Source organism: Pseudopipra pipra, chromosome 3 (assembly GCF_036250125.1).
Source record: "Pseudopipra pipra isolate bDixPip1 chromosome 3, bDixPip1.hap1, whole genome shotgun sequence".
Classification (NCBI taxonomy): domain Eukaryota; kingdom Metazoa; phylum Chordata; class Aves; order Passeriformes; family Pipridae; genus Pseudopipra; species Pseudopipra pipra.
Genome location: NC_087551.1, coordinates 24,722,355 through 24,750,043, shown reverse-complemented (window position 1 = coordinate 24,750,043; position 27,689 = coordinate 24,722,355). Strand labels below are relative to the sequence as shown.

General features: G+C 38.5%; 1 protein-coding gene across 8 annotated transcripts in view; it reads right to left on the bottom strand.

Moving 5' to 3' along the window:
- Nucleotides 1-4,307: 4,307 nt before the first annotated feature.
- EML4 (EMAP like 4) overlaps nt 4,308-27,689 on the bottom strand; it is a 153,724-nt gene continuing 130,342 nt past the window's right edge. For all 8 annotated transcript variants that reach the window (XM_064648343.1, XM_064648347.1, XM_064648344.1 and 5 more), the window contains 10 exons: nt 27,160-27,311; nt 25,512-25,637; nt 25,262-25,393; nt 24,868-24,935; nt 19,016-19,104; nt 17,732-17,829; nt 13,400-13,487; nt 12,097-12,195; nt 7,631-7,761; nt 4,308-7,142 (listed from right to left, as the gene is read on the bottom strand). In XM_064648343.1, coding sequence (XP_064504413.1) covers nt 6,678-7,142; nt 7,631-7,761; nt 12,097-12,195; nt 13,400-13,487; nt 17,732-17,829; nt 19,016-19,104; nt 24,868-24,935; nt 25,262-25,393; nt 25,512-25,637; nt 27,160-27,311 — 1,448 coding nt within the window. In that variant the 3' untranslated portion in view covers nt 4,308-6,677. The remainder of the gene's footprint in view (nt 7,143-7,630; nt 7,762-12,096; nt 12,196-13,399; nt 13,488-17,731; nt 17,830-19,015; nt 19,105-24,867; nt 24,936-25,261; nt 25,394-25,511; nt 25,638-27,159; nt 27,312-27,689) is intronic.

Genomic DNA, 27,689 nt, shown 5'->3' with positions numbered 1-27,689 from the left:
TATGTATAATTTAATGAAACGTATCAGAGCAAGAAGTCTACTCAGGAAAAGGTGTTTCAGAGGCACAACCCTAGGAAGGCCTCAAACAGCAACTTGGAAAATAACTATTCAAGGAGTTTGGTTTGGTTTTGTTGTTTTGTGTTTTTGGTTGGTTGGTTGGTTATTTTTTCCCTCCCTAGAGAATTATTGAGACTAATACAAAATACTCCAATATAAGCAGAAATTTTATGAACACACACACAAAATACAATGTAAGCAGATCCATATGGTCCTGGCAAAGGGTGGAATGGACATCTGTCCTGAAAAATCTCTCCTAGGTATGCTTTTTTGAAAGCTTAAAATGCTTCACATCTGTTTCCCTCACAGCTGGCAGAAAATCCACAGAACTGCAGATCTCCTGATTTGTGAATCAATCTAAAAAATGCATTACAACTTTTGACATAAGAAAAACAGCTTCACATGCTCAATTGACATTTAATTTTCTTTTTGCCAAACTTGGGGCAAATGGGATCCTTTCAAGAGCCCTGTCTATACAATAGCCATTTCACACTAAACAGTCATGGAAAATCTCTGTTTAGCATTAGCAATGGAGGACATGTGTGTCCAGACAAGATGTTGACTGCTCCCTCTCCTCTTAATTCTCTCTTGTCCAGTTCTTCAAGTTAAAATTCTAATCAACACAATGCTGCAAACAAGCTTTTCCACAGAAAGTCTGCCTAGGGTAGAATCTGCAGCATCACTCGGAAGGAAGAGTGCCCACCCATAGCAGGGGTGCTCCTCACACCCACCTCTGGACCAGAAGAACTGTAGTAACAGCAAGTTTGGCACACAGTGAGTTCCTCTGTGCATGCTGTTTGCTCCCTCTTCTTTCGCTATCAGATGAAAAACTTTTTGCCTGCTTTGCTAAAGCCAAAAGCTTTACTGTATTTTTGTTTGCTTGTGGGTTTCTTTTGTTTTTCCTGAGCTATGAGGTGAGCCTCCAGGCCTCCCTGAGGTAGCAGTTAGCACCAAGTTTGTTCCAAATTCCTTTTACCTAGGATATACATAGCTTTATAAGCTCCCAGTTCTGTTGTCAGTGTCTCCCCAACACCAGAGACACTCACTGATACAGTACAAAATGCTAGGGATTTTAATACTTACATACTAGATAGCATTGGAAGTTGTATCCCTTGTCTGATGCAGACAGCTAATGACTTTCCTTTTCTATGATTTTTCTTGTATGCAGTTACAGGTCTAGAGAAAATGTGAATGGATTTAAGAGAGACTAAAAGGAATAAATTATTGACAGTGGAAGGACTCATCTCTGATAGAGCTGTGGGAGGGGGAGAAAAGGGGGGACACGCACACATGGACACTAACTGGAATGACAAGACAGCATACTTAAAGGAAGCCAAGATTAATTCTAAAGCAGCACTAAAAGAAAATGTCACCTCCCACTCGTAGCCTGGGAGGGCAGAGACTTATGCAGGATGAAGAGCCTTGTGCTGTGCGACAAAGAGGATTCAGAGCAAGGTCAACTGGCAAAACAAGCAAGGCACAACAGAAACATCACACTGCTGAAACATCCTGCAGTGGGGAACAGAGTATGTAAAGAGCTCTCTGGAGCACTTGTTTGGCTCACCATACAAAAGCACGTTCTAGAAACAGAAACTTAAAGGCATTTATCAAAAAAGAAAGCTGGGACAACATAACTGATAATAATTCAGACAGCCTTTAAGAACTTAGAGAAAGTGAGTTTTTTTACAAAGAACCGACAAAGCGCAGTGGTTATCTGAGAGCAAAAATAATGTGACACACACAGAGGTGCACAGCAGAGGACCTTGACAGAGATCACTTGGCTGGTGAGAGCTGGGAAGCATCCAGAGGTCCACTTCCGAAAAGTATACTGGGCTATAAAACCCACCATTTAAATCACGAGGACATACATATCCCTTAAAGATTTAGGCTGTTTATAGATTCAAGTGTCTTAGCAGAACCTTTTGGAAGAACGCTGTTTTCTATAATTGTTTGTTAATAATAAAAACCAGCCAAAATCTCCATAAACTTGCTTTCTCAAAACTACCTTTTAACCACCCAGTACATCCAACAGAAGTAAAAGCTTTTACAGGCTTTAACTTACAGTCAAAACCTAGTAAAGGGAGATCTGTGGTGTGTGTTGAGGAACCAACGCAGGAAACACCGCCCTGGTAAAAACACTATTCCACCATTGCACCTCCTCTCCCAGTCCTCTTGCCTTGCCATCCTGCTGGGAACACGTTTTATTCTGCACTTCTAAACCTGATTAATTCACCATGAAGTCATCCACTTCTCTCTTTCAAACAAACAAGCCTAGAGCAGCCATATCCATTTGATGCTTGCACATATGTATATGCACAAAAAGCGACACCATGCACGCTAAACATATTAAAATGTGTACATTGGCTGGTCTTCTAAATGGTATAATCCTACTGTAAGCAGTTTTTCATTCTCAGTTGATTAAAGTATTAGTACATAAAACATCTGTCAGAAATAAAGATTAGGCAATGAACTTGTTCAGGAGGAGGCAAACACGCAGCACAAATATTGCTCAAGTAAAATCCACCTCATGTAATATTAACCCTTTCACTGCCAGGAGCCAACATTATATTGGCATGAGGCTGCAGAAAGGAGAATTTTATGTTTGTTTGGCTTGGCCATGCTTAAATTTCACAAGGACATTCTACTTACTTCATTCCAATTCAACTGAAATACTGCACTTAACTGAAGGAAATATAAGGGGGTGTAACACATCTTACGGGTTGAAGCACAAAGTAGTAAATACAGCATATTGTTCTGTGTAGACTGCAATCAATATAACAATCAAAATTTAATTTTTGCTTTATTTTCAGAGACAGTCTGAATCTATGTTTTTTTAGAGATGATTAAAAAAACTGAGAGGCTGGAACTTGACATGCATCATATGCAAAAACTAGTTTTTGTTATTTATAATGAGAATTACAGCAAGATCAAACCTAAGAAACGCTTGATTCATCACTACCCATCCACATCCCCAGCCTGTTCCTCACCTATCCTGCAACTTCGATGGGAAAAAACCCCCAGGGTATGTGGTCATATCCTTAAAAGTGCCCTTTATATGTAAAACCCAGTATCACTTGGCATGATATGCACCCTATATGGACACATACTCCAAGAATCCACAAGCATAGCATTTCATAACTTTCCAGTATTTTACTGCACAACTATACGAACACTTTAATACAGACTTTGAATTTAAGTTTTCGATTGTGTAAAACGGGAGGCTGCTATAATTTTACGCCTTCAGTGGAGCTTCCACTCTGAACTTCAGCTCCACGTAAGAAATACCATCACTGCAGCTTCATGAGCTGACAGCAGATGCTGCTGTCCCCAGATAAGAAAGTGGGCACTTAGAAGCCCTACCCCACCTACATCACAAATGAGGACTCACAGAAGACCAGCTTACCCACTCCTCAAAAAGGCCTTACTGAGAATCCCTGAAGAGGTAGCAAAAGCCTTGATCTGGATTTGGAGAGAAAAAGCCTAGAAAAGGACAGCACTGCACAGCTGCAGGTGTGCTGGGAACAGCACAGCAGGACCTTAGGACATCTACTTTCTGCTCATGTTGGAACAGCACCATTCTCCTGACAATTTGGTGCAAAGAAGAGTCATTGAGGTTTCCAATGATGGTTTTTGTTTGTTTTTCCTTTAAGTGAGAATAAATATGAGGTATTTGTCTATCTTGCAGGTTTCTTTTCTCTCTACCCCACCCTGCCCTTTTGTGAAGGACAGAAACCAGATGCAAGAAATGCAAATGACCCAAAGCCTTTAAAAAGACAGAATCTCTCACAAGGAATATATTTAGCATATTGTGACCTTCTGCATCTGCAACTGGACAGAGACTATCAGTAATGTGGAAACATTGTGGTATTTAATACATTATAGGTAAAATAAGCTTGTACTTTTCTCATGACTTCCAGAAGAAAGCTTCTGGGCACAACCCTGGAAGGTAGACTGCACTTTGCATCGGGACAAAAACCTCTTCATAACACTCTGCCACTTTAGCTACAAAAGGATAATGCTAGTAGGAGATTAATGAAAAACAGAAAAGGGAAATGTCATAAAACTTTTGAGAAGTAAGTAAGATTCATGATGCTGAAGTAACTTATTTGTAGGTGGCCTGGGAGGTTATCAAAAAAGCACACGTTAAAAGGTTCTTCCAAAATCACAGACCCAGACATTGCAATTGTGATGGCAGCATCCACTTTATAACAGAAACAACCAGAACAGATACAGAGAAAGACACTGAAATATTTCATTTTGATTATTTTATTTTTTTTAATCTTCAAAGTTTTCTGCCTTGAGACAGGAATGCATGATAGATAGAAATGGCTCAAACATCTTCACATGAAACACTCTTAATCATAATTCATTCACAATTATTTTTCTAAAACATCTACAGTTACATAATCCCACCCATTTCCATCCATTATCACAGATTTAATTGTTAAACAGTAGTTGCCAGCAATTGAAAGCTGTAAGGCTTTTTGCATATTAGTAGAGTCTTCTGAACTACAAACACAAGAATATCACAACTATAACTCTCACTTTACATGGCAACCCCAGGTGACAGATGTTCCAAATAGAAATGCGTTGCTTATGTGGAGTTCATAAAAGTGACAGAGAGCTCTCTGTGCCTCATTAGCTCTACAATCCTTTCACCTTTACTAAGATTATTTTCTAAACCTACAGCATATTCCTCATTTGTAACCAAGAATTTTGATGAGCTGACCTTTATCTTCCACTGCTATTTGGCAAATTTGCAAGTCAGGCATACTAGAGCTCTCCAGTAAAACTCTATGTACAGAGCACAGTTTAAACAGATGGGTTGCTTGGAATCCATATCTCCCTCCATCTGAAGGGAACTACTTTGAGGTTCTCTGGAACTGTTGTAAACAAGAGGATATTTTTTTTATATATATATGTGTGTATATATATATTTATATATTTTATATATAAATGTTCTAAATGTCCTTTGGGAGTCCATTTGTTTTTATCTTTCCAAATGATGACTAAATACCTGATCTGTAGCATTTCTCCTGAGAAGATACTAGTAAGGGAATGACAGTTTTGATGCACTTTGGAATGGCACAATCACGTAAACGCTTGCACAATTAAGACTTATGAACTCATCCAAAGTTTCTAAACATGATATTCTAACTAAGAACTAAAATACCAGCACAATGCAGCAAGTTAGAAAAGAAAATTCTATGTAATCAAAATATAAACAAGTACATAGGAAATGGATATCTGCCAGTAAATCTATACCTTTTTTTAAAGTAGGAAATGTATGCACTTAAGAAAAAAAATGTAGCTATCTGACAAACTTTGTAAAAAAAAAAGTACTTTCCAAATGCATAACAAATGCCAAGATATCCCGTAACTGGCCAGGTATAGCCACATGAGAGCTGCATGGCTTAGAGCAACCTGGGGAGGGGTGGAGTGGAAATAAAAATCACAAAAATAATAGATCAGCAAGTCTAGGGAAAAAAAAAAAAAATCACATCATCATCATCATCTAAATTACTGTATGCTTATATCACAACTGCTAAGGGAGCCAGGGGAAAAAATAAAAGGACAGACTGCAGTTCAATGATTCTTAGAGTTATCTCTAAAAACTCAGAAGAAAAAATTATCAGCTTAATATACTAAACCTAAGCACCAATTTAATAATTTAAGTTAACTGTATTTATATTTCTCCTATTAGGGATGGAGCAAGTTTTGCTTGAAGGCTTGAAGTTTAACTCTGGAGCCCATCTGACTTTTGTGTTCTTGTCATGCTTCCTCTACTGCTCACATCACAGTCACTGTAAAGATTCTCTCAAGTTTCCAACTCTCTAGGCAAGCAATTCTTTGAAGAGACAATTACATCCTATAGTTTAAATCAACTTTCAGGTCACGAAAAGTGAAACATGCCAGTATTTGGTTAGTCTGCTATTAAATAGTCTGTGAAAATGGAACAGCTGACACCGTTCCTTGACAGGATTTGCCTTAGAACTAGCAGCACCCAGGGCAGACCAACTACAAACACATTCAGACTCCACAAGGAATTAGTAGTGTTAGAAAATTGCATATGTGTTAGATCAAGAAGGCATCGCCATACACGTGGCATTGTTACATTATTTTTCCTCTATTTTTTTTCATTAAGAAAAAACAAAGGAAAACAGCCCCACAAAGAGCTTTTTGGTTGTTTGTTTCATTCTGTTTGTCTTTGCACCTGGAAAAAGCAGCACAGGACTCCCCAGCTGGAACAGCTCAGCACTTCCCATCAGCTTAGTTCTTTTAGAAAGCACTTTCACATAGTTAAGGTGGTCTACTCCAGCTAATTCTCAGAGCTAACCTTTTTTCCAGTATGTATTTCATGCTACTTCCTGACAGTGATTTCAGAACTGAAATGGATCTACGGTAATGTCCACTACTAACTGTGACCAGATCTTGACAGAGACCATCAAGCCAGGCCCTTGGGATGGTTCCACACATTGAACTGAAGCTCAGACTAAAAATCTCACTGAAACTCAAAATCTGGAGTGGTCATGAATCTCAGCTAGTCTTCTCTATTTGAACCCTCACCCTGTAATGAAAGCACGCACACCAAGGGAAAATAACCGCCTGAGCTGGGAGCATTAAGACACCGGTGAGTTATCTTGCTGCTCTTCAGTGACTGTGGACTCGCTGTGCTCCTCGCTCAGCTCATTGGAGGGCTCTTCATAGCTCGGCTCGGCGGGATCCAGGCTGCTCCCCTCGCTTTGCTCCTCACTCTGCTCTTCACTGGCCTCCGCAGACTGCTCCAAGTTGCTCTCCAAAGAAACCGGAGAGCTGCCAGTTACACTTTCATTTTGGTTCATTTCATTAAAAGGCTGTGGGAGGTGTGCAGGAGACTGCACAGGATTTTCACTGGCAGGGATGGGCACTTTGGTTGCACCAATATCTATGACAATGTCATTTTGCGGTAGAGTTACCTTCTCCACAAGTTTCCATTGAATAATACTCATGTCTTTCCCTCCAGTTGAAATCAAGTGACCATCGCTATGAGTGAAGCTGACATTTGTCACATGACTACTGTGAGCACTGTATTTGTGACTTGGAGCCTATTGAAAACAAGCAGAAAGACAAATCACATGTTGACTAGAAAAGCACATGATATGGAAATTTAAAACTACTAGTATTTTTGCTTAGCCCTTTCAAGAGAGATCTTAATTCACAAAAGAGTAAAGAATTATATTTATATATGTTTTTGCTGCAATACATCCACTCTTCTTAAGGTCTGTAACTTGGGACAGATGTAGATCTTTATGCAAAAAGTAATGAACCTAACACTAAGGCCAGCAAATACAAAGCATCAAGCTCTGCTCCAGAATTTAAGGATAACTATTGCCATTTCACTTTTAGGTATATTGTTTTGCATTTATATTATTTTATACTTCCTATTTTCTATATACATTTAATGGGGGTTCTTGGATATAAATGAGGTATTTGGCTGCCAGGTTCCAAAGCAACTACGCTGGAAGCAGGTGTCTGGCAAGGAAAGCTTCACACAATGTAAACAAGCACATGGACTAGACTGGTCTAGACTTACCTTTGGCTTGGAACAGGGATACTGAAAGAGATGGACCTTACAGAAATCATCAGCAACTGCTATCACTTTTCGGTTATGGGATCTGACAAGGGCATTTATGTCTGTTCCATCTGATCCTTCAGGCCAAACTCCTAGGAAAGAGTAGAGCAGATATTCAGCCACGGTAGTTTTAGAAACAAATTAACAGACAATTCATAAACAAAAATAAAATCTATAAAGCTGTGAGAAAAGACGAGCTTAACAAAAGATGAGATAGAAATTCAACTGGAAAATGGAATGTGCATGGCATTAAATATCATAAATATTTTGCTAGTCTAATGCTGCTCCCCCACCTCCTGTTCTCCCAAATCCTCAGTCTCCGCCAGGATAACATCTCAGGCTTAACATTCATGTCCTCTTCAAAACCTCAGTCTTGTTTAAAGCTTAAGTTTGCTGCTAAAACTGGTAACACTTAACACTTTCATTCATGCACAGACATTTTAAAAGCAACAGTGGTGCTGACACATGAGACAAATACATGTACTGTACATTATGGTTTTGTTGGTTTCTTCTATCTTTCAATTGGTTTGGCTTCTTTTCTTTTAAATCTTAGTATTTGTGTGATTCAAAGGAGACAACTGATTGATGATACTCTGCACAGAAATCCAGCCTGAATGGGTTTCATAGATATAAGTTCTGTCAAGTGCTTAAGTACAATTCAATATGCTTTTAAGTAAAAAGAATGACACAGATATGTCTAGACAAAAGAATAACAACATTTCCTGGATGAAAAGCACTGAGCAAACTGGGGACGGGGGAGGCTCTAGTTTTAACAAAAAATAAAGACCTTAGAGATTCCCATAACAAAACAGACGATTCATATCTGCAAGGAAAGCTGAACAAAAGGTAAGCAAGGGGTTATAAGATACCAAAGCACCATATTTTTAAGCTCAGACTTGGGTTTCTAATTAGGTTCAGGAGTTAGGAAGAATTTTCCCCTCCTCAAATTTCACACCCACTCCAAAAAACTGTGTCTGATTGACTGAGAGGAATACTGATTATCAGATATGAAAATATCTTCTTCCTCCATTACAGTCACTGACTTCAGTAAAATAAAAAACATGTGCTGTCTACTGTTTTATATAGCACAAAAAGCCAAATCAGAATTGCCTTATCTTTTTCAGACTCCCACACTATATATTCTTGTTTTTATCCAAAAAGACAAACAGTTAAAAAAAAGTTGTTTTTTTCCATTCTTCAGCAGGTGGAGTAAGAACTTAATTTTCTCTGAAGAATACAAAGGCAGCTTGTTAAACTTGTTACAATGCCAATAAGATTCACTGTAGGTAATTTACTAAATAAAGACATGAAGTGCTAAGAAAAGTATTCAGAAACATTTTAGTGTTCTCATATCAGTGAAATCAAACTAGAAAATACATACTATTTAAGAATTTTCAAGTAGCTCCACATGAATGAATTTTAGCTTTCCTCTGGCTTTCTGTATATAAAATACTGTCAACAGGTGGGAACAATAAATGAACTTCAACTTCCTGAAGCTTCAGCTACCACCTTAGGCAGACTGAGACAAACAGCTATTCTCTACTGACTCTTCTTTTTAAATTCTTCTTCTTTTTAATTACAAATACTCAAGATTGCATCTCTTATTAAACATCTTTTGTGTTTGCAAAGTCCTTTAGCAGCTCTAAATATAAGGCCACCTTTTTTCTTAAGACAGCAGAATTTGCTTTCAATGCATCACGCAAACATGGAAAAAACCAAGATATTAATATGACTGAGGTTTTAGTTCTCAATATAACTGTAAAAATAACAAAACTCCCAAAATATTATTATGAGGCATGACAACAGCACTTCAATTTCAATAAATTCTGCTAAACAGCATTAAGCCTCTCAAAAGAATCTGCTCAGAAAAAAGTGTGGGAAATGTGCAGTAACCCAGAGAGTGACTTCAATTGCTTGGGGTGTAGAGTGATGATACTGCTGAGCCAACAGTAATATCAACTGCCAAAAAGGAGCAATGCTGTTTTCATCCAAACCATGCATTTCCGTCCTTTTTCTTCTGCTGACAACAGTGCAATGCCTGAGCCTATGGCACACTATCCACAGAGCTAAACTGTAAAACACATACCCCATAAACCCAAATCCTATAAATTTAACCCTCTCTCCTGAGTGTCAGTGAGCAGTCCCTAGCTTGCTTGGATCCCTGAGCCAGCTGACCCCTCGGGTCAAAGCCAGACTAGCAAATATATGCTAGGTTGGCTTAGCTGTACTGTCTGATTTAATGGGAAAATTCTTGCCTTTGTCTGAGATGGAGCCGTAATTTTAAGATTCTGTAAAGGGTGTCAGACTAGCAGACAGTATAAAATTAGGGCATGATGAATCTTGGCTAGGAAGTTTAAATATATTCTGTTCTGCCCCAGAATAACATCACACTATCTGCTTTATCTACTTCATTCCCAGGTCCTCTGGCACACTGAAGATTTTGAAAGCAGTTGAGACTACTTAAACTTAATCCAGAGTGGTTAAAGTTTGTATTAATCCAAAGCAAGCAGACAAGATCAAAAGACTTTTCCACTTTTTAAAAACTAAAAGTAAAATGGTTTCTCAAAACACGGATTATGGGAGCTGCTTATGTCCACAGCCTGGCCCCAGTCGCTAATAGCTTCTATCTAACAGCTGTTAAAGAGACAAAGCGAATGGTCCAGATGTGAAACCAAACTCTTTCTGCGCTCCCACATCTCACCTCCTTAGGTCAGGAGTAAAGGACACTTCTGGGAAAGCCCTGGGATTCAGAGAGCTGCTCCCCTTATTCTGTCTGCTCTACCACCAAATGTAGTGGTAGAAGTTCAGTAGCAACAGAGCCTGCTACCTCCATGTTTCTGGTAGATTTAAGTACTCTGCATAAAATGTAAAATGCTTCAGCTCCACGTCTATTCCAGAAGGAATATGCAGTCCTTAAAAAGTGTTTTCCTTGCTCCTGGAGGAAGACATCATATTAGCATGAGAGTTTTGGTTTTCACTTTCATCTCCTGAATCTTCTAATACTCCATTTTAAAAAAGGCTTTTGTGTTGCACTATTATTTCAGTCATAGTAGCAAAGACAGTGAGAAAATGACTACTGTGCTCCAATTCCTTGTTAGCCTAAGACTACATGCACAGAGCATCAGGAGGATACAGACATCCACTTCCAACTTCACCCAGACAGACTGAATAAAAACAAACACGTACACAACAATCTGGTTCACCTCTCTCAGGATTATGGAAAGCAATATTTTCATCAAACTAGCAATAAGCAACAGTATTCAGCTCCAGAAAGAGCATGCTTCTGTTTATTTCTGTTACCTACTTCAAGCTCCAAAGAACTCGGAAATATTTATGCAATCTAGCAACTCATCATCTTCCTTCTCTGATCCCTCTATTTTCCCTATTCTGTCACAGATCTTTGTTACCAAAAAAGGAAATCATGTCTGGTTATTAAGGACCAAATGCCCTCCACCCAACCAATATGCTACACAAGAGTGTCAGTGTTAGCCCATACACCAACTTCAATCCTTTAAGGCTACTTGCTCATTAAGGACATGGCAGCCCTTAAATATTCATGACAGGTGTCAGAAGGTACAGAAAGCATTCAAACTCACTTGAATTTCTTCTATCCTGCATATAAACTGATATTCAAAGTTGAACTCCTAGTAGCTGTGAAAAGATTTGCAGACCTAACCCTCACCTCCAAAGAATTTGCTGATTTACCTGCTTTTGATATTTCCACCAACACAAAGGACAGAGGCAAGTATTTGATCTCAGTGGTGGAAGAGAGACATTCAACACCCTGCTCATACAACTTTGCTGAGAGGTTGAACCACACTTTTAAACCCATCACAGAGAGGTTCCTTATTTATGGCCAAAAGAGCTGTCATAAGCAAAAGCAGTTTGAATTGTACTATTAAAAGCAGATATGTCAGTTTTGTAAAGTGATTTTGTGCATTTTAAAAATAAACTACTAGGCAAAGAATCTGTTTAATCTGTAAAGCATTTTTCTTCTTTACAAACAGTGTATATTACTCACCTTTGACTACAGGTATCAAAGTACTGTCATGATTTTAATTTATGGACTATAACCTACACTCACACCTTCTTGTTCCTATTCAAAACCAAGGTAAGCAAAGGAGAATGCACATGTGCTATATGAGCACTTTAAAATATAAGCTTTCTGCGTCTAAAAATGGTAGCCTAAAATGACAGCAGAAAAGTCAAATCTCAAACTTCAAGAACTGAACAGAAACCAATTGCACGTTGTCTGTAGAACATCCGGTGCTCTTTATTTCAGACAAATATTGTGGTCAGTCTCTTTGGTCTGTGATCTCAGCACCATCCCTAATAATCATTAATAGTGTACCTCTAATGACAAACTGAAGCAAACAAAAACACAAGCACAGCATGGATAGCTTAAAAGCAAGTTAAACAGTGCTTACCAAACACCTGGAAGCCTAGCACACAAGTATATGTTGTCCAATCTATATCCTTACAGTCAGAACGATTCCTGATTAGCTTACAGCCACTTGGAATGTCCCCTGTAAAAACAAAGTGAATGATGAATTAAGCAATGCAAAATTATATTTACACACATGCTCTTTGAAGATGCTAATACAGTAAATAAATGCATCTTAAAATCAATCTGGAATTATATTGTAGAGGTAAAGACAGACCAGTATGTTTATGAAATTCCAGATACTTGAAGCTTTACTTGGTTTTTATGAGTCATATTTACTTCTCATTTCCCTCTTCTGATAGCATAACCTCCCTGCAGCTTGAGTACCCTGCTACCAACTCAATAAAATGCTTTAATAAAAGTCTGCAATATAATAATTTCTTCCTCCTACCAGCTCCACCGATGTGCTAAAATTCAATCAGTCATTCAGGAAGTTCTGCTTTTAAAACAGTGAGCAACTACTGCCAGAGAAACCTTAGACTGCTTTTCAACTTTTAACTAGGAAAGATTGTCCATCTTGTAATACACTAGGCCACTACTAATGGGTCACAGCTCTTTTCTTCCCTATACATGAAATTAAAGCACCAACATGTCCTTTTGATAGATTGCACTATCTAGATTTGAAACTTAAGTGTGACAGGCAGAAAAAACATGTTAAGGGGACAGATATTTAAATTGCTGGCTATTCTTGTCTGTACAAGGAAAAAACTGCAGTCCTCTTGGATCTAGTTAAAAGTTGTAAGAAGACAAGAATACAAAAACCAATTTAAAACCAGACTGATATGCACTACTCAAGTTGCATTTCTGACATGGCCATTATATATTAAATTCATATTTTCACATATTAAAAAAAAGACAACCCCAAAACCATTATTTCCACTAACTTATTAAAGTAGCAATATTGCTTTGTTTAGTTTTCAACACCACCAGCCAAGATAAGTTTCAAACAAGAAACCCCAGAACTGTGGCACAGACCCACTAATTTTATTCCCCCAAAATAACTGGTATTGTTGACATCAATTAGACAACTGTATATATTATTTTCAATCTACAGAACTTTGGGCCAACATCAAAATGTTTATGACCTTGTAAAGAAGTAAGCTATATTTGGCATTGCCATTAGGTAATACACAGCTCTGAATAACATCAAGATATCAGGTTACACAAGTTCAAATTGGTCCCTTTGTCAGTAAGCATTTTGTACAGCCCTGATCAAACATATTTTTCTAAATATTCTGACAGTTTATACGTATTTCTATTTCCAGTCTATTTAATTTCATACTTACAGTATAGTATTTCATAGTCTCCTGAGTTTGACATTATATACTTGTTGTCTGGGGACCAGTCAAGGTGTGTAATATAGCTGGAATGTCCCTGGAGAAGAATGCAGTAACAGCAGTGTGAAACACCTACTTTAGTGGAAAGCGAAGCAGAAGCTGCACCCACAGATGGGACAGCTAACAGCAAAAAAAAAAAAAAATCACCTCCCCACCCACCCCAGGTCTGCTGCAATTCACTTGTGTTCTTTTAAAGGCTCCTTCCTTACTCACAGTGCCACACTCACTAACAGCTAAACAAATGCAGGCCTCTCCCACTCTTCCCTTGTAAATCGTGTCCCTCTTGGACTCCAGAATGATTTACTGCTAGAAGGCACTATGCTAAAATATGGATGAACTCAAAATTTAGATGTGAATTAGGAACATACACATTGCTACTAATTGAGAAAAGCAAGTAACTTCCACAGGATCATTTTTAGAGCCCAACAAAAAAGTGACAGAACTCTTATTTCTCTATTCATTTAAAATAACTTCCATTAAATACACACACATGCAAATAACCTTTGCTCACCCTAAAAACCAAGGATACCTTGGTTAACAACCACAATGTAAAAAGTACAAGATCATGACCTGGTATTACAAGAATACTCTTCTAAGCTTTTAGAAAGTTTCTGCTGTGCTTCTTACACTGCACACATGTTAGTGCCAGCTTTGAAAGCTGTCCTCCCTATAGGCACGGGGTCATCTATATTAAGAATCAAAACCCTCTGGTCTAGTTGCTTAGTTATTACCATCAAGAGCACACTGAGGGCTAAACACCCGTCTGGGGTTTTGAGGGGGAAGATAAATCCAGCTGGTCGGAATATTTTTTCCTGTGCACAGACTTTTTTGATGGTAGTAATAATAAAAATAACAACAACAACAAAAGTAATAATAATAAAGCTATGAAAGGCTCCAGAAAAGTAAAAAATTTGTATAAGGTAGGAATAATTTATTTCCTGTAGAGAAAAGGGTAGGAAATTAATAAAAGTGACATCCATGTCACTCTTTTTTTCCTCCACCCTTCCATTTCTTCTCACTGCTCCTCTTCCTCTTGTAAGTCCATCTATTTCCTCCCCTTCCTAGTCATTCTGCCAGGCAACAAAATGGCATTTTCTTGACTGATTCAAGTCAATTTATCTCCCTCTCTCAGGGGGCATTATGAAGATGGTGTCTCTCAGCCTAAATGGCCCAGGGTCTCATGGCCCAGTCTGCACTGGCCATGCCAGGGCCAGGCAGAAGCACTGCACTGGCTGCCAGGTCACCCACCACACCAATTGCTTCCACACAGAACTCTAAGAGATGTTGATTGCTTCCAGAATTATATGTAGAAATACATTAATGTCCTGTCTCCCTGTTCCCAGGCCTCTGTGAGAGACTGCAAAAACATTGAGGAGAAAAGCTAGCCTTTATGATTTATTTACTTATGAACTAGTCTCTCCCTCAAGCAAAGAACAGTGTATTGACATAACTGCTTTGCAGTCATGGGTGAGATATATGATATTGACTTGCAAACGTGGTATTAAACAAATAAAAAGTACACAATTGGTTAGGATTTTTTCTCCCCCCTCCCTTTATTTTTCAAGTCTTTGAATATGCAATTGAATTCCAACATGGAAAAGAATTGGTCAGTCATTTACTAAATCCTGCCAGACATTTGGCAGCTGTTAAAATTCCTGGGGGCTGCAGGGCAAGCAACAAAGCAATTGGCCAGGGGGCTCTAGGCTGCAAAATCCCTTCAGGCAAGCGATCACCAAATGATGAACTGGAACATAACATTGTTATCATATTTTCAATAGGAGGATCCTGTTTTCCATTAAAATCTTTCTTTGGTAGCTGCCCACTGATAAGGCAACATTTTACTCTCTTCTGTACCTTTATATACAGTGAATGTAATGATTCATATTATCACTGGATAATAAAACTATCTGACTAAACAGAAATCCTCTCCTTCATTGGCAATGTTTATCTGTTTCAGACTTGAGTGGTGCAAGGTTCAAAATGCCCATAGCCTATAGGAGAGCCACACAAATCATTTCAGGTCAAGTCCAGTGCATTAAATACTTTGGTGTGGCTGCCTGCGTGGCTTTCACCCCACAGCCCTCTCCGTAAATGCACAGCATTTGCTCCTCTTTTGCTAAGTTCTCTCTGATGTAAGGCAAACAGAGACAGCACTAGCCACCCAGGAACTGCTGACACGCTGGAAGTTCATACCCCAGCCCATACCTTCAAACTGCTGACTGCATAGCTGGAGCCCTCAAAAAACAGCTGCACTAGTCAAAACCGTTGTTTAGGCTCATCTGAAATTCTGATCCCAGCCAGCACTATCCCTCACTGTGGAAACAGGCTCACAGGTCGCAGACTTGCCTCTCTAGCAGCAGCAGAATGCCTGGTTATGACTGAGAGGGGATTTAAACGTAACAGTGGGCATACAGCCCTCATGCACAAGCTAATGCTGCTTCAGGAGATAAAATCCTTCTGAAAGCATTCGAGTAATGGATTCAAGTTGGAAGAAACAACCAGAAGTTGACTACCAGGAGGACTGAGTCATACTACTTGGAGGTCACCCGCAAGGCTACTGAATGACAGAATGCCAGAAGGATGCAGTGCCAGGAGAGCGCTCCCGGTCCCGAGCATGCCTGGGTGTCTCCCTGCTTAGCATCAAACTGGTACGGACCCGCCAGCATGCTGGCAGGAAGCAGAGGGGAGGCACAGGGTGCATGAAATCGGATCAGCAGCCTCACAGCTACACGTCACTGCCTTCTGCACAGGCTGGAGGGGTCGGGGGAGCTCAGCCCCGACAGAAACCAGGTTGCCAATGTCTTCTACATGCAGTCACTCAGACTAAAAAAAAATGGGATAAAAGAAATCTCCTTTGAAGCCTTAACACTTCTGCCTGAGGATAACAATGCTCAATTCTCCCACTCTAATTTTTATAAACCCCTTTCCTGCCAAGGCAGAGGGACAGAGGGACATACAGATGATGGTTTAAGTTACAATATGCTCCCTCTTGACACATAATACATACGATATACAGAAATAAATGCTCATGCATCTTCAAAGAGCTCACAGAGACCTTGAAATACATAGTAAGCTAAATATTATGTATGTTAGGATTAGCCATCTCTGAGATATTTTATATTCTATGGTTAAAAAAATAAGCGATGAGGTGAAACGTTGTACTAAGGTGCAGTCATCCACTGCCATCCCCACTAGCCCCACTGGGGCCCTGGTCTAAGCTCCCTGCAGGCTCAGCCCTTTCCCCATTGCCTGAGCTCCTGTGGAAGGCTGCAGATCCAATTTCTCATCTCACAACCATTGTGGTATGGGGTAACCTCATCGTCACCCTGCTCAGGGGCTGCAGCATACCCTGGCTCACCCCACACCACAGTGAGGAGTCCCCAGAACACCCACCAGCCTTCCTGCCCAGCTGCATCCCATGGCAGCGCTGAGCCCGCCCTGCCAGCCTGCACACTGCAGGGGTGGGGCAAACCCACTGCTGCTGATTGCCCTGGCAGCCCTGTGCCCCCCACGGCAGCTGCACACAGGCTGCTCTGGACCCACATGCTCTAGCAGCATGTGTCACATTTCAAACATGAACCTGTTCTTATGATGTAATTTGCAAATCCCATTAAGTTTCACGTGTTCTTTTTGTAAATATTTCCACTAACCTAAAGAGATAGCTGAACTTAAGACCAGAATGTCAGATAACCAAACACTTAAGGAAAAAACAGTGTACCTCTTTAGCATTGGGACAGCCTCATCTAAGTGTAATGACTAATATAAATGGCACTACCTGTGCTACACTTAGATCTATTTATCCTGGGTCATACCCTTCAATTTCAAGTTTGGTAGTAACAATTACAGCTGAAAATAGTGTACATTCGCAGTCTCTAAAAGTACATGTTCTAACGGAATTCCACCACCATATGTTGGTTCAAGGAGTACTTTACCAATAGGGGGAAAATACCCCCAAACAAATGTAATATTTTCCTTGAAAGAGTTTCAGCATACAGGTGCAAGGCATTTCTCCATCTTACTGCTAATTTCCTTTTCCAGAGAAACAGGCAATAGTCTGATAAATTAGTCAAATTTGATGCAAGAGTGATCACTGAACACCAAGAGTTATGGTACCCATTAGACTGAAGTTCCAAATCAATCAAATGCTGAAAAAATCCCTGTCAAACATTTAACCAAAAGGGAAAAGCATCAGTCTGGAAAGGGTTTCATTACTTAACCATCATAGTGTATGTATAACATCAAAATGCAAGAACTGATGATTATATGTGCTCCAAAACTTACATTGCATTTTCCATATCTGCTATACTTTCTTCCATTTTCTGTTACTACGTAGAGGTAAATGAAGTTGTCGTGGGATCCAACTGCAAGTAAGGTGCCATCTACAACACAGAATATTTGATATAAATTAATAGAATGTTTGTTTTCTGAATTTGAATTATTTCAGACATCCCTAAGACAACAGTCTCAGTTAACCTACTGCTTATGAATTGTATTGAAGGATTCATAACTGTTTATATTATGCTGTTTTTCAGTCAGTATCTGTTTACTTTTTGGGTATGGTTTTTGGGCAAGTTCATTCATTTCTGCTTTTTTTAGAGTCAGTGTCCAATGGCCAGGATATAAATCCTCAGATTGCACTGGATTTCTGAAAGCTGTTGACAGGAGGCAGAATTGAGTTTTCTGCATCATAAAAATGCAGAACAGTATTTACTCTATGGACACCTTAACTTTGGAGGTGTGGACTGCATATAAATCATCACTAAATAATGTCTAAAGATGTGGGACATTCAAACATTATAAGCAGTTTTCTAATCTACATTGTCTCCATTTAAAAAAGTACATGGACGAAAGCTGCCATGAATCATGACTGAACACCTCTAGTGTCAATGAATATCAGTGATTTAAAATAAATTGCTGTGCTTGGCATATGCAGCAGCAGCAGCAGAGGAACATTTTGCTCACTGACATTCCATGTTAGCCAAAAGCAAACAAGAAAAAGATTTACAAGGGTGTTCTTCCATCCTGTTTTAACAGAGAGAGGAGTCAGCCTCTGATGATTTTTCATGTCACGCCTGAAGAGGAGACTCAATACTGGCTTGGACTCCACATAATCCCTTAGCAAATACTTGACAAATAGCTCTGACTGTCAGACAGACATGAGCTTAGTTTTATCGTTTTGCATTAATAAACCTGAAAATCAACTAAGAAGTATATTAAAATATCACTGAAATATTAAGTTTTTTACAGACTTTTCTGTTAACCTGTCAACCTGTATAGTTAAGAACTTTTATTTTTTCTTGGAGCAAAGCTAACATTTATTACGACAGCACAGTGTAACATGAAGGAAAGGCTGAGAAAGGCAATGGCAACTTTTGTAGTTACAAAACTCCAAGATGTAGCACACGTAAACAAACTCGTAAGCAAAATACACAGTTATATATTAAGTATCTGAAACAATTTTTTCAAAGTTGTGTCTTTTCTGGTGACTGGGGATTAGTTTACCATCATTTAACAGAACATATATGTGATTTATCAGAATTATTCTCCATGTACAAGTCTGCCTACCTACTGAGTAGCGCATCACCGAAAGCTGTTCATTGCCATCAGTGTGTATTGAAACCAGATCCCTCGTTTCAGCGTCCAAAACAAACCACCTAGAGAGAGGAGAATTCCAATGAGTATCACTTTCACTAAACAAAAAAACAAGGAAAAGAGCAAGAATCACTCTCTGCCTTCATGTTCTCAAGCTATCCCCTCAAGGGTAGCACAGCGAACATCTGTTTTTAATGGAACACTTTCCTGGTTCATAAAGCGATACAAGTTTCAGTGAGGAATAGATAAAAGATTCTAAATACAGTTCAGTTTTTTCCCCCTCCCCTGACCACTGTAGCAATCACCAAAATTTCTACTGGATGATAAACATGCCAAACAGATAACATGACTGCATCTTATCATCTTGAAGGCTCAAGGCTACAGTTGAATTTTATTCTAGTTCTTCCCTATTTTGAGGAGAAACTTTGATACAAAAACTGATCTTTCAACTTTTATGAAGCAAAGTTAAAAAAACAAAAATAGAAGTAGTAAGTGAAAGTGGAAAACATTTTCAAACTCATTTTAAACACAAATTATATTCTAATTTGGTATTTTCCTCTCAGTCCTTTCCACTTCTATGAATAATTTTATCAACGTAAGAAGGAATTCACTAAAATTTGATGGTTCATAACCTACCATTTTATTTTTTAATTTCCTAATTGGTTGGATGATTTATAACTATGGTAATTAACTGCATTTTTTATTATTTAGCAGTAACTTTTAACCTGAAGTATTATTTATGAGGCACATGCAAAAAGCCCAGAGATGCTTACAAAAACTCGCTGGCACATACACTGAAATGGCCACTGACAGCAAGATGTGCAAGATCAGCAGAACCTGAGCATTTTGCAATGGTTCTCATCCCCACTTAACAGTTAAATAGAGTGAACATTAGCAACAGAGAGACAATGACAATTTAATAAAAATATATATTCATACATGTAGATCATGAAAACAGAAGGTGTCAATATGGCTAAATACCCTGAAGCTGTACTGAGAATTTAATGTCTTGGCTCCCAACTTTTGATTTCACAGCCAGGTTTCTATCCCTAATGGTAAACGGTGAGTTTATACACTGTGGAAACGAGCAAGGCAATTCCACCCTTTGTATCATAGTGAACTCAGTGGAACATCGCTAAATCTAGGATCGTAACAAAGCTGTAAAATAAACTCCAGGAACAATAACACACATTGCTGCTTTCTATGGATGGAGATGAGATTCCAGCTTGTGCTCATCCAGTGTCTGACAGCTAGGCATCTGGAAAGCAGCCTGGTCCCAATGGCTTAGAATCAGCTTGTGTTTAGAGAACCACACGAAAGGAATTAAACAACATACACATAAAGAAACCCCAACCCCATATGCCATGGACTGCTGAATAATCTGTGTGCAAGAGAGATGGAACTAGTGGAAAACAGCTAACATGTTTGCTCTGGAAAGCAGTAGAAAACATGCTGAGTCTCTCTGATGTAATCCTCTAGGATTTTGATATCCAATCTACACTGAAATCTACTGAAGCTTTGCAGGTTCTCTGAACAGATTAGGAGTTACAAGTTGCTATTCTGCTATTTAGTTCAAACTATGTCATCCTTTGGCCCTGACAAATGCTTCACTAAAATGTTACCTGGCTGATAACCCTGAGAGGGGTGTGGATATTAAAGAACAAACTAAAATAAATTTGAAAAGCAAAACAAAACAAAACAAAATCCTCAAAACAGCAAAAATCTATTTATCTATCAAGATGACATAGCGTGATGCCTGTTTGCTTATCCTGAGCAGCATAGCTGGAGTGCCTGTATTTAAAAACTGATGATCAGCACAGTAACAGCCAAAAGCAGCCTTCTTCCACAAAGCAGATGGGTACCCCCCTTCCCACACCCTCCCACAGGTGATTGTGTTGCACAGCAGTTTTGGGAAGGGCTCAGCCACCTTTGTCCCAAAATACATAACTAGGGCAGAGCAGGGAGGCTGCTGCAGCAGGGACATGCCTCTTGATGCTGGCCCTGAGACTGGCTGTTTAGGTTTGTTCTTTGAGGCCGTCACCTGAATCAGATAATCCTCCCATCAGCATTATGTAAAATGAAAAATACCCAAAGCCTAAAATGCAGCCAGAAAAAATATGCAAACCATCCCTATTTTACTTAAAGCACAGAGGTATCAAACACAATGCAAAACATCTGCTGCTCTTAAGAGTGCACACTAAACTGCATTTGGCATCTGGAGAAAGCATTTTATGACATCAGTCCCTCTCTAAAAATTCTTCTGAATAGGAGATACTGGCAGCAGTCCTAGCTGTCCAAGGAAACAGTCAGTGCACTGTGACGATTTTGATAATAATTTAAGAAAGGAAACACTGGTCACATGTAGTACAGCCATTTCTTGATGCTTCCACAGCTGCAATCTATAATCAGAAATGCTCCCTTTAATCTTCCAAGCCCTTCCAATGCCATGGCAAACACTGCAACCGCCAGTATGAAAGTCCATCTCCATGAAATGTGTCTCCAGTCCAGCAGCTACAGCAGTTCATTGGCATGCCACACATACGCTCTTCTTGCAAACAGCTGGGGTCCACCTTGAGACTGTGTTTCAGAAGATCTTCCTTCCCACGAGAAGGTATGCAACATGCAAATGGCAGCTGACCCAGAAAAACTCTTAAGGGCTGGGAAATGCAAAGCTTGGCTTCCAAGTGAAGTTCTGATCCATAGATTGGATGAAATAAATGGATGAATGGTATTCCAGTGCCCTTAGATAGTGTCTCTTTCACTTTTTCTGATTTTAATTGATTCTTCTCCCAATTGTTATTGTTTGTGAGTTCACATGAAAAAGAAAAACTTGAGCAATTTTCATTTGTTTCTTGTTTTCCCATACCTTTGCTTTAAAAAAATACTAATAACCTATCTAAAAAAAAAGTCTATGCTTTTAGGAATAGAAATGCCTTAAACCACTCCCTTTTGGAAAACAAATTCTACCCATGACGGACATGCATTACTGATAATTCACATCTGTAAATGTAGAATTTTTCTGATTAAATCACCAGGGAAACAGTATTCCTAAGTAGTAATATATTTTTGCACTTACACCTGCAATTCCCATGTTTAGTTAATACCGAATGCTGAACTTGCCAGACATTAATCAGAGTGCACAAACCAACCCACCTTACAAGGTTCCCTCGGATATTTAAACTTCTTCACCTTAATACAACAACAGATGCTGAACTATATAAATCTCAGTAGCTCTACTGCCTGATTCACTTCCCTGTGGCTCTGGCTTACAACACCCTTCAGCCTTCACTTTTCTTAATAATGTTAGCAGTTTTGTAAGACTCTTGTTAAGTCTTTTTTTCTGCAGTGCCTTTGAATACTCATATGCTTAGCACTCAAGATATGCAACATGATTAGTCACACAGCAGCATGGCAAAAGGATCTGCATAGTGCCTTGAAGAACCCACTTCTGTGGTAGGATTTCTACCAGGATAGCTGTCCCTTTTTAGTTTTCCAGCTGTGCCTTTTCAGCAAACAGCAGGATCCACAAAAAGTATTAGTTCTCTCCAAACCAGGCTTACTTCCAAACTACTGATGATCAGGCACACAGCAGGTACTTAAAGAAGTGGTAACAAAACCTGCAGTAGACCATTTGCAGACAGCCCAAAAAGGGAAGTGATACCAAAACACTCATTATGGGAAGTGATACATGAAATACACACCAAAAGCACGACGCTTGGCCTAATAAAAAACACAGCACTGAAACAACAGACAAGAACGGGAAGAGACGCAGCAAATCCAGTTTTCTTTAGATGTTACAATTTCAGCCACCAAATCCAACTTTCTTAGTGCTCCATTCCCTGCCCCTGTCTTACTGACCTCTGTACTGGAAGCTGAGCAGCACTAGAAGGTAATAGACACATCCAAGGTTTGGGTTTATTGAGTTCTAAACACATTAGACTAATTTAATATTTGCTTTAAGATTTTTGGGCTGTGAATCAAATTATTAAATTATTTGTTATGGGTTTGAGGTTATTTTCTCCTACATTAATCGAGATATATCAGGCTGCTCTCATTCCTTGGGAAATAACTCCCTTGGACCAGATTATCTGGCACATAAAGCACTACATGATCCTGCTGGTTAGGCAGTAATTTTAAAACTGTTTTGTTTATCTTGACTCACAACTCCACTTATTTCTCATCCCCTTATACACTTACCAGGTCTCATTTCAATGCAGTTTCATTTGTGTATCTCAAACCTATCATTGAATCATGCAATTTCAGAACACACTAAAATAATAATGGTGAAAATATAACTGCTTAGTTCCAAGAAGAACAGGGCAAAAAATGCCAAAAAAACCCAAGGCCATCATCATAAACTTCTTGAACCCAGTATAAACTGGATGCCTCAAGTAAATTAAAAATAAGAATTTCAACTGAAACGTGCTGAACCTATAAAGTAACATTAAATGCTCTGGGAGAGGGGAAAAAAAGTCAACCAAAAGTAAACAACACACTGAATGCTTTGGCCATGCAATGCCTCAATTGTGCTTGATCTAAGTTCAAAAATGTCTAATAACTCTGAAGAAACATAAACTGACCTTCTTTCACCTTTTCCCTGTTTCAAGTACTATTAGGCCTGAATGTCCTGCTCTGTTTAATGAAGACAGAAACATTTATTCAATTTAATTTTTATGATTATAAGAGATGACTAATTGGAAAGGTACTATGTGGTAATCAAATACACAAGACCTCAGCAAGGTTTTTCTTAGGAAGGTAAGCTTGGTTTTCTAGCCTGATGCTATAACCTAATGAATTTAGTGCAGACTGCATCTTCACCTTGGAGAAGAAAACTTCCTAAAAATATTTAACATTTCATTTTTCCTGGAAAGTTTAAGGGTGTTGCACATGCTCAGCAGTTTTGAAAAAAACAATCTTCAAATGGTTTTTAGGCATGAGGCTAGGTATAAAAAAACTTTCTAGTGGGTGAATTAAACAAACAAACAAAAAAAATTAACAAAAAAAAAATCCCTATTTTCCTACATGCACTAGGCATTATTTTATCATCAAGTTATCAACCATGAAGTATAAATGAAAAACAGAATAAAATGCTAGCAGATTTAAAATCTGCTCCTCTCACCTTTCTAATGCTATGAATATCCTGTTTTTTTCTTTTAAGTGGTACATTGGTACTCCTTTCTTGGGAGATAATACCAAGCTAGAGTTTGACTATGAAATAAAATACACGTTTTTCACCACTGCAAGAAGCCTGAGTTAAAAAGATTCAGCTTGTGCTTTTAGAGATTTCAAATACACAACAATTTGTTTATTTCAGGAAGAACTTCACTGCAGCAATGTGCCATTTTGAACTCTGTCTTACACAAAAGTCAAAATACTAGCCTGTTTACTTGCCTCTCCACCTCAATTTAAAATGTTGCAAGTGCGTTTGATCTGGGAAAGAGAAAGATCTCTACTGTACCTGTCTTACAAACTAATGTAACATGCACATATTATTAAAATATATGATACTTGGTAAGGACAATAAGGAGTGTTCATGGAAACCCCTGCAAAAAAGAAAATAGTTAAAGAAATAAAAAAAATCAAGACACGGGCTTTTGTGAAGGAGTTGTTAAAAAACCAAAACAGCCTAACAACAATCAAATAATTCTTCTGTCTGCATCTAACATATATATAAGATGATCTGCCCCCTTCCGCCAAGCTTTTTAGGCTCCATAACCTCAAGCAATAAAGAATAAAAAGGAAATTACCTCCAACTATAATATGCATGATATTAAACCATGTCCTTCAAACTTTCAATCATCACAACTCAGTTGAAAGGCGTTTACCTGCCCGAGTGTGTTCCTATCGCGACCACTGCTCCACTGGGATGGAAATCAGCACAGTGCCCCGGTTCCTGAACAGAGAGGGACAGACACCATATTCACCCATCCGCTTCCTGAGGGTCAAACACCTCTCCTTATACCAAAGCTATCCTAAAAATCTGAGGTGAACTGACACAGGAAAAACTAATCAGTTAGCAGCATGCTAATCCTCGGACAGCTTTTCTTTTAATGTATCAGTGACATGCACTACAAGACAACCTTGAAAGTAAAAAACCTATATTTCTGTGTAAAAACATATTTCTGCTTGGATATTAGGACAGAACTAGCCAAAATATGAAATGAACACTGCTTTTTCCTATTTTCCAGCTTTATATTTAACATTAAAGGGTTAACATACATCTAGCAGCCTGGTCCATTCCAGTGTGTGGTCCACAGAGTTCCACATACAAACTTGCCTATCTTGGGCACATGTTAAAAATAAGTCTTTGAAAGGATGAGATGCCAGTCCCCAGAGTTCATCTGTATGTCCCTAGAAAGAAATCACATACGATTTAACTGTTAATAAAATGAAGATTCTTAAAACAACACACCATCAGGGAAAACCTTTACATTTTTGGGTTATAGTTTAAAAACACAGTTGTGCTCACCTGCACCTCTACTACGAAACCATCGTTAAATGTTCCCCGCAAAACAAAGTTTCGTGAAGTACCCACTAAAAATTGATCTGCTTTTCCTTCTGCTACTGCTCTGATTGTTCCATACTGATCAGGAACCTAGGAAAAGAAACATCTGTAAAACCACATCACGCATCTTGACAAGCACTCATTTTTGAAGGCCACAAATAGTGCACAACAACAATACCATAACTGGAGTTCTCCCAGTAAAAAGGAACAATCTAATCATGTAAAACCTAGATCAGGACTTGACCTGAAACCTACCTCATCTATCTGTTCAGTACAGGCATACAAGATGATCAGGCTCCAAGACAATCACAGTTATGCCATTTTAATAAGTCTCAGTAGAAAAAATTACAAACTAAATTACACAGCTTTAAAGTGTCAAATACACTAAACAAATGCACTCCACAACCTCACAACTCATCTTCTAAGGAAAGGAATAATACACAGTTACTATTTACTTTCCAAAACACATTTTGAAAAACAAGAAAAATCTTGTAGCACACAGTAAATGCTTCCTGGTTTTCTTAATGCTTCCTGATTAGCCTTAAGTAAATGTTCATGTGCCTTATGTCAGCAATGACTCTGAATTTTAATGACTTTGTTTATTGCAGGCTTGAATTCTAATACTTTTTTTTATTTTACAGTGTGCAATTGTTTGGTTTTTTAAACGATTTATCTTAGAAAATACACTAATATTAGCCACACAAGATAGAAAAATCAATCTGTCAGGGTTCTGGTAAAATAAAAAGTAGCTTTAATGTAACATTATTAACAAAAAGAAAATAAAGAGACTGATATGAATAGAGTATGTTACTTAAGCCTAAGAACTGTATATGATAGTCAATGCTTTCTCTCATCCATGTTTTCTAAATATTAGATTCAATATTAGATTAGTCAATATTAGATTCAAGGCAGTAACAAACTCTAGATCAAACTTACATAAGTGTTAAAAAAATGCTGCTATAAATGGACATTGGGTAAGAGGAGTAAACCATTGGCTGAAGAACTGTTTAAGAAGAATACATTATTTCAAAATCAGGGAAAACCAAAAAGTATTTCAAAATCCAAAATATGCAATTTTTTCCAGTTCAACCCCTTTGACCTAGTGCTGCCATATAGGTAAATCACAAAGAACATATGTATTCACCAAACACCTATTTTATGTATTCAGTAAACACCTATTAAATTCAAAGTAAGTTCCTCATCATAGCTTATTAATCATTAATTATTACAGAATACCAATATGTATCCTACCATCTATTTACCTTATGTCAAACGTTCTATTAAGACCCTCAAATGCTGGTAAACATTGTCTTTCTCCAGACAGGTAACTTAACAAAAACACAGGCGATACTAAGGAATATCCTCAAACATCCCCTCAAACAGGATGAATAAAAAAACCTAAAAAAAGTTTTGGAGGAAAGAAAACCCTTAAAGTTTCTGTTCAACTTAGGCACGGAAGAACTGAAGTCCCTATAAATTTAAGCCCCTCTATAATAAAACATTGTCATCCACTTAAAAAACAGCAACCAGAAGGTATTCTGTCACCCTCCAGAGTGTGGGGAAGGCTGTCTTGCTAGCCAAGGCAAATTCCTTGTCACTCTTGCTTTCTTACCTCAATTTCCCTTTCAGGATTCAAATCATGATCCCACAGGATGATCTTTCGGTCTTTCCCACCTCCAGTTAGCAGCATCCCATTCCTCATTTGACAAAGTGTGAACACACTGCCATCGTGCGCTTTGATTTGTCTGCTTATCTGATATACTCCTACATGCACAAAAAGAAAATAATAACTTTTTCACCTGGGGCTTACAGGAAGCTTTGCCTTTTGGCAGAAGAATAAAATAAGTGCGCAATAAATAATTACATTTGGATTGTCAGGCTCTTAGTATTGCATTAGTATTGCAAACACAAGGTGGTAGTGTTTTCTTACGGGATAAAAAGACAAAACAAAGGGCCTGCATTTCTGAAGAGAAACTTTTTTGAGATTGATTGTCCTACAAACTGTGAAGGCAAGAACAGCAATTTGCAAAATGCTTTCATTTCTCTGCTATCCAAGGGAACATACTTTTTTCAGATGCACGAGAAACTGTGTTTTAGAATCAAAAAATCTCTAGCAAGTCATTATTAGAAGAGAAGTAAAAT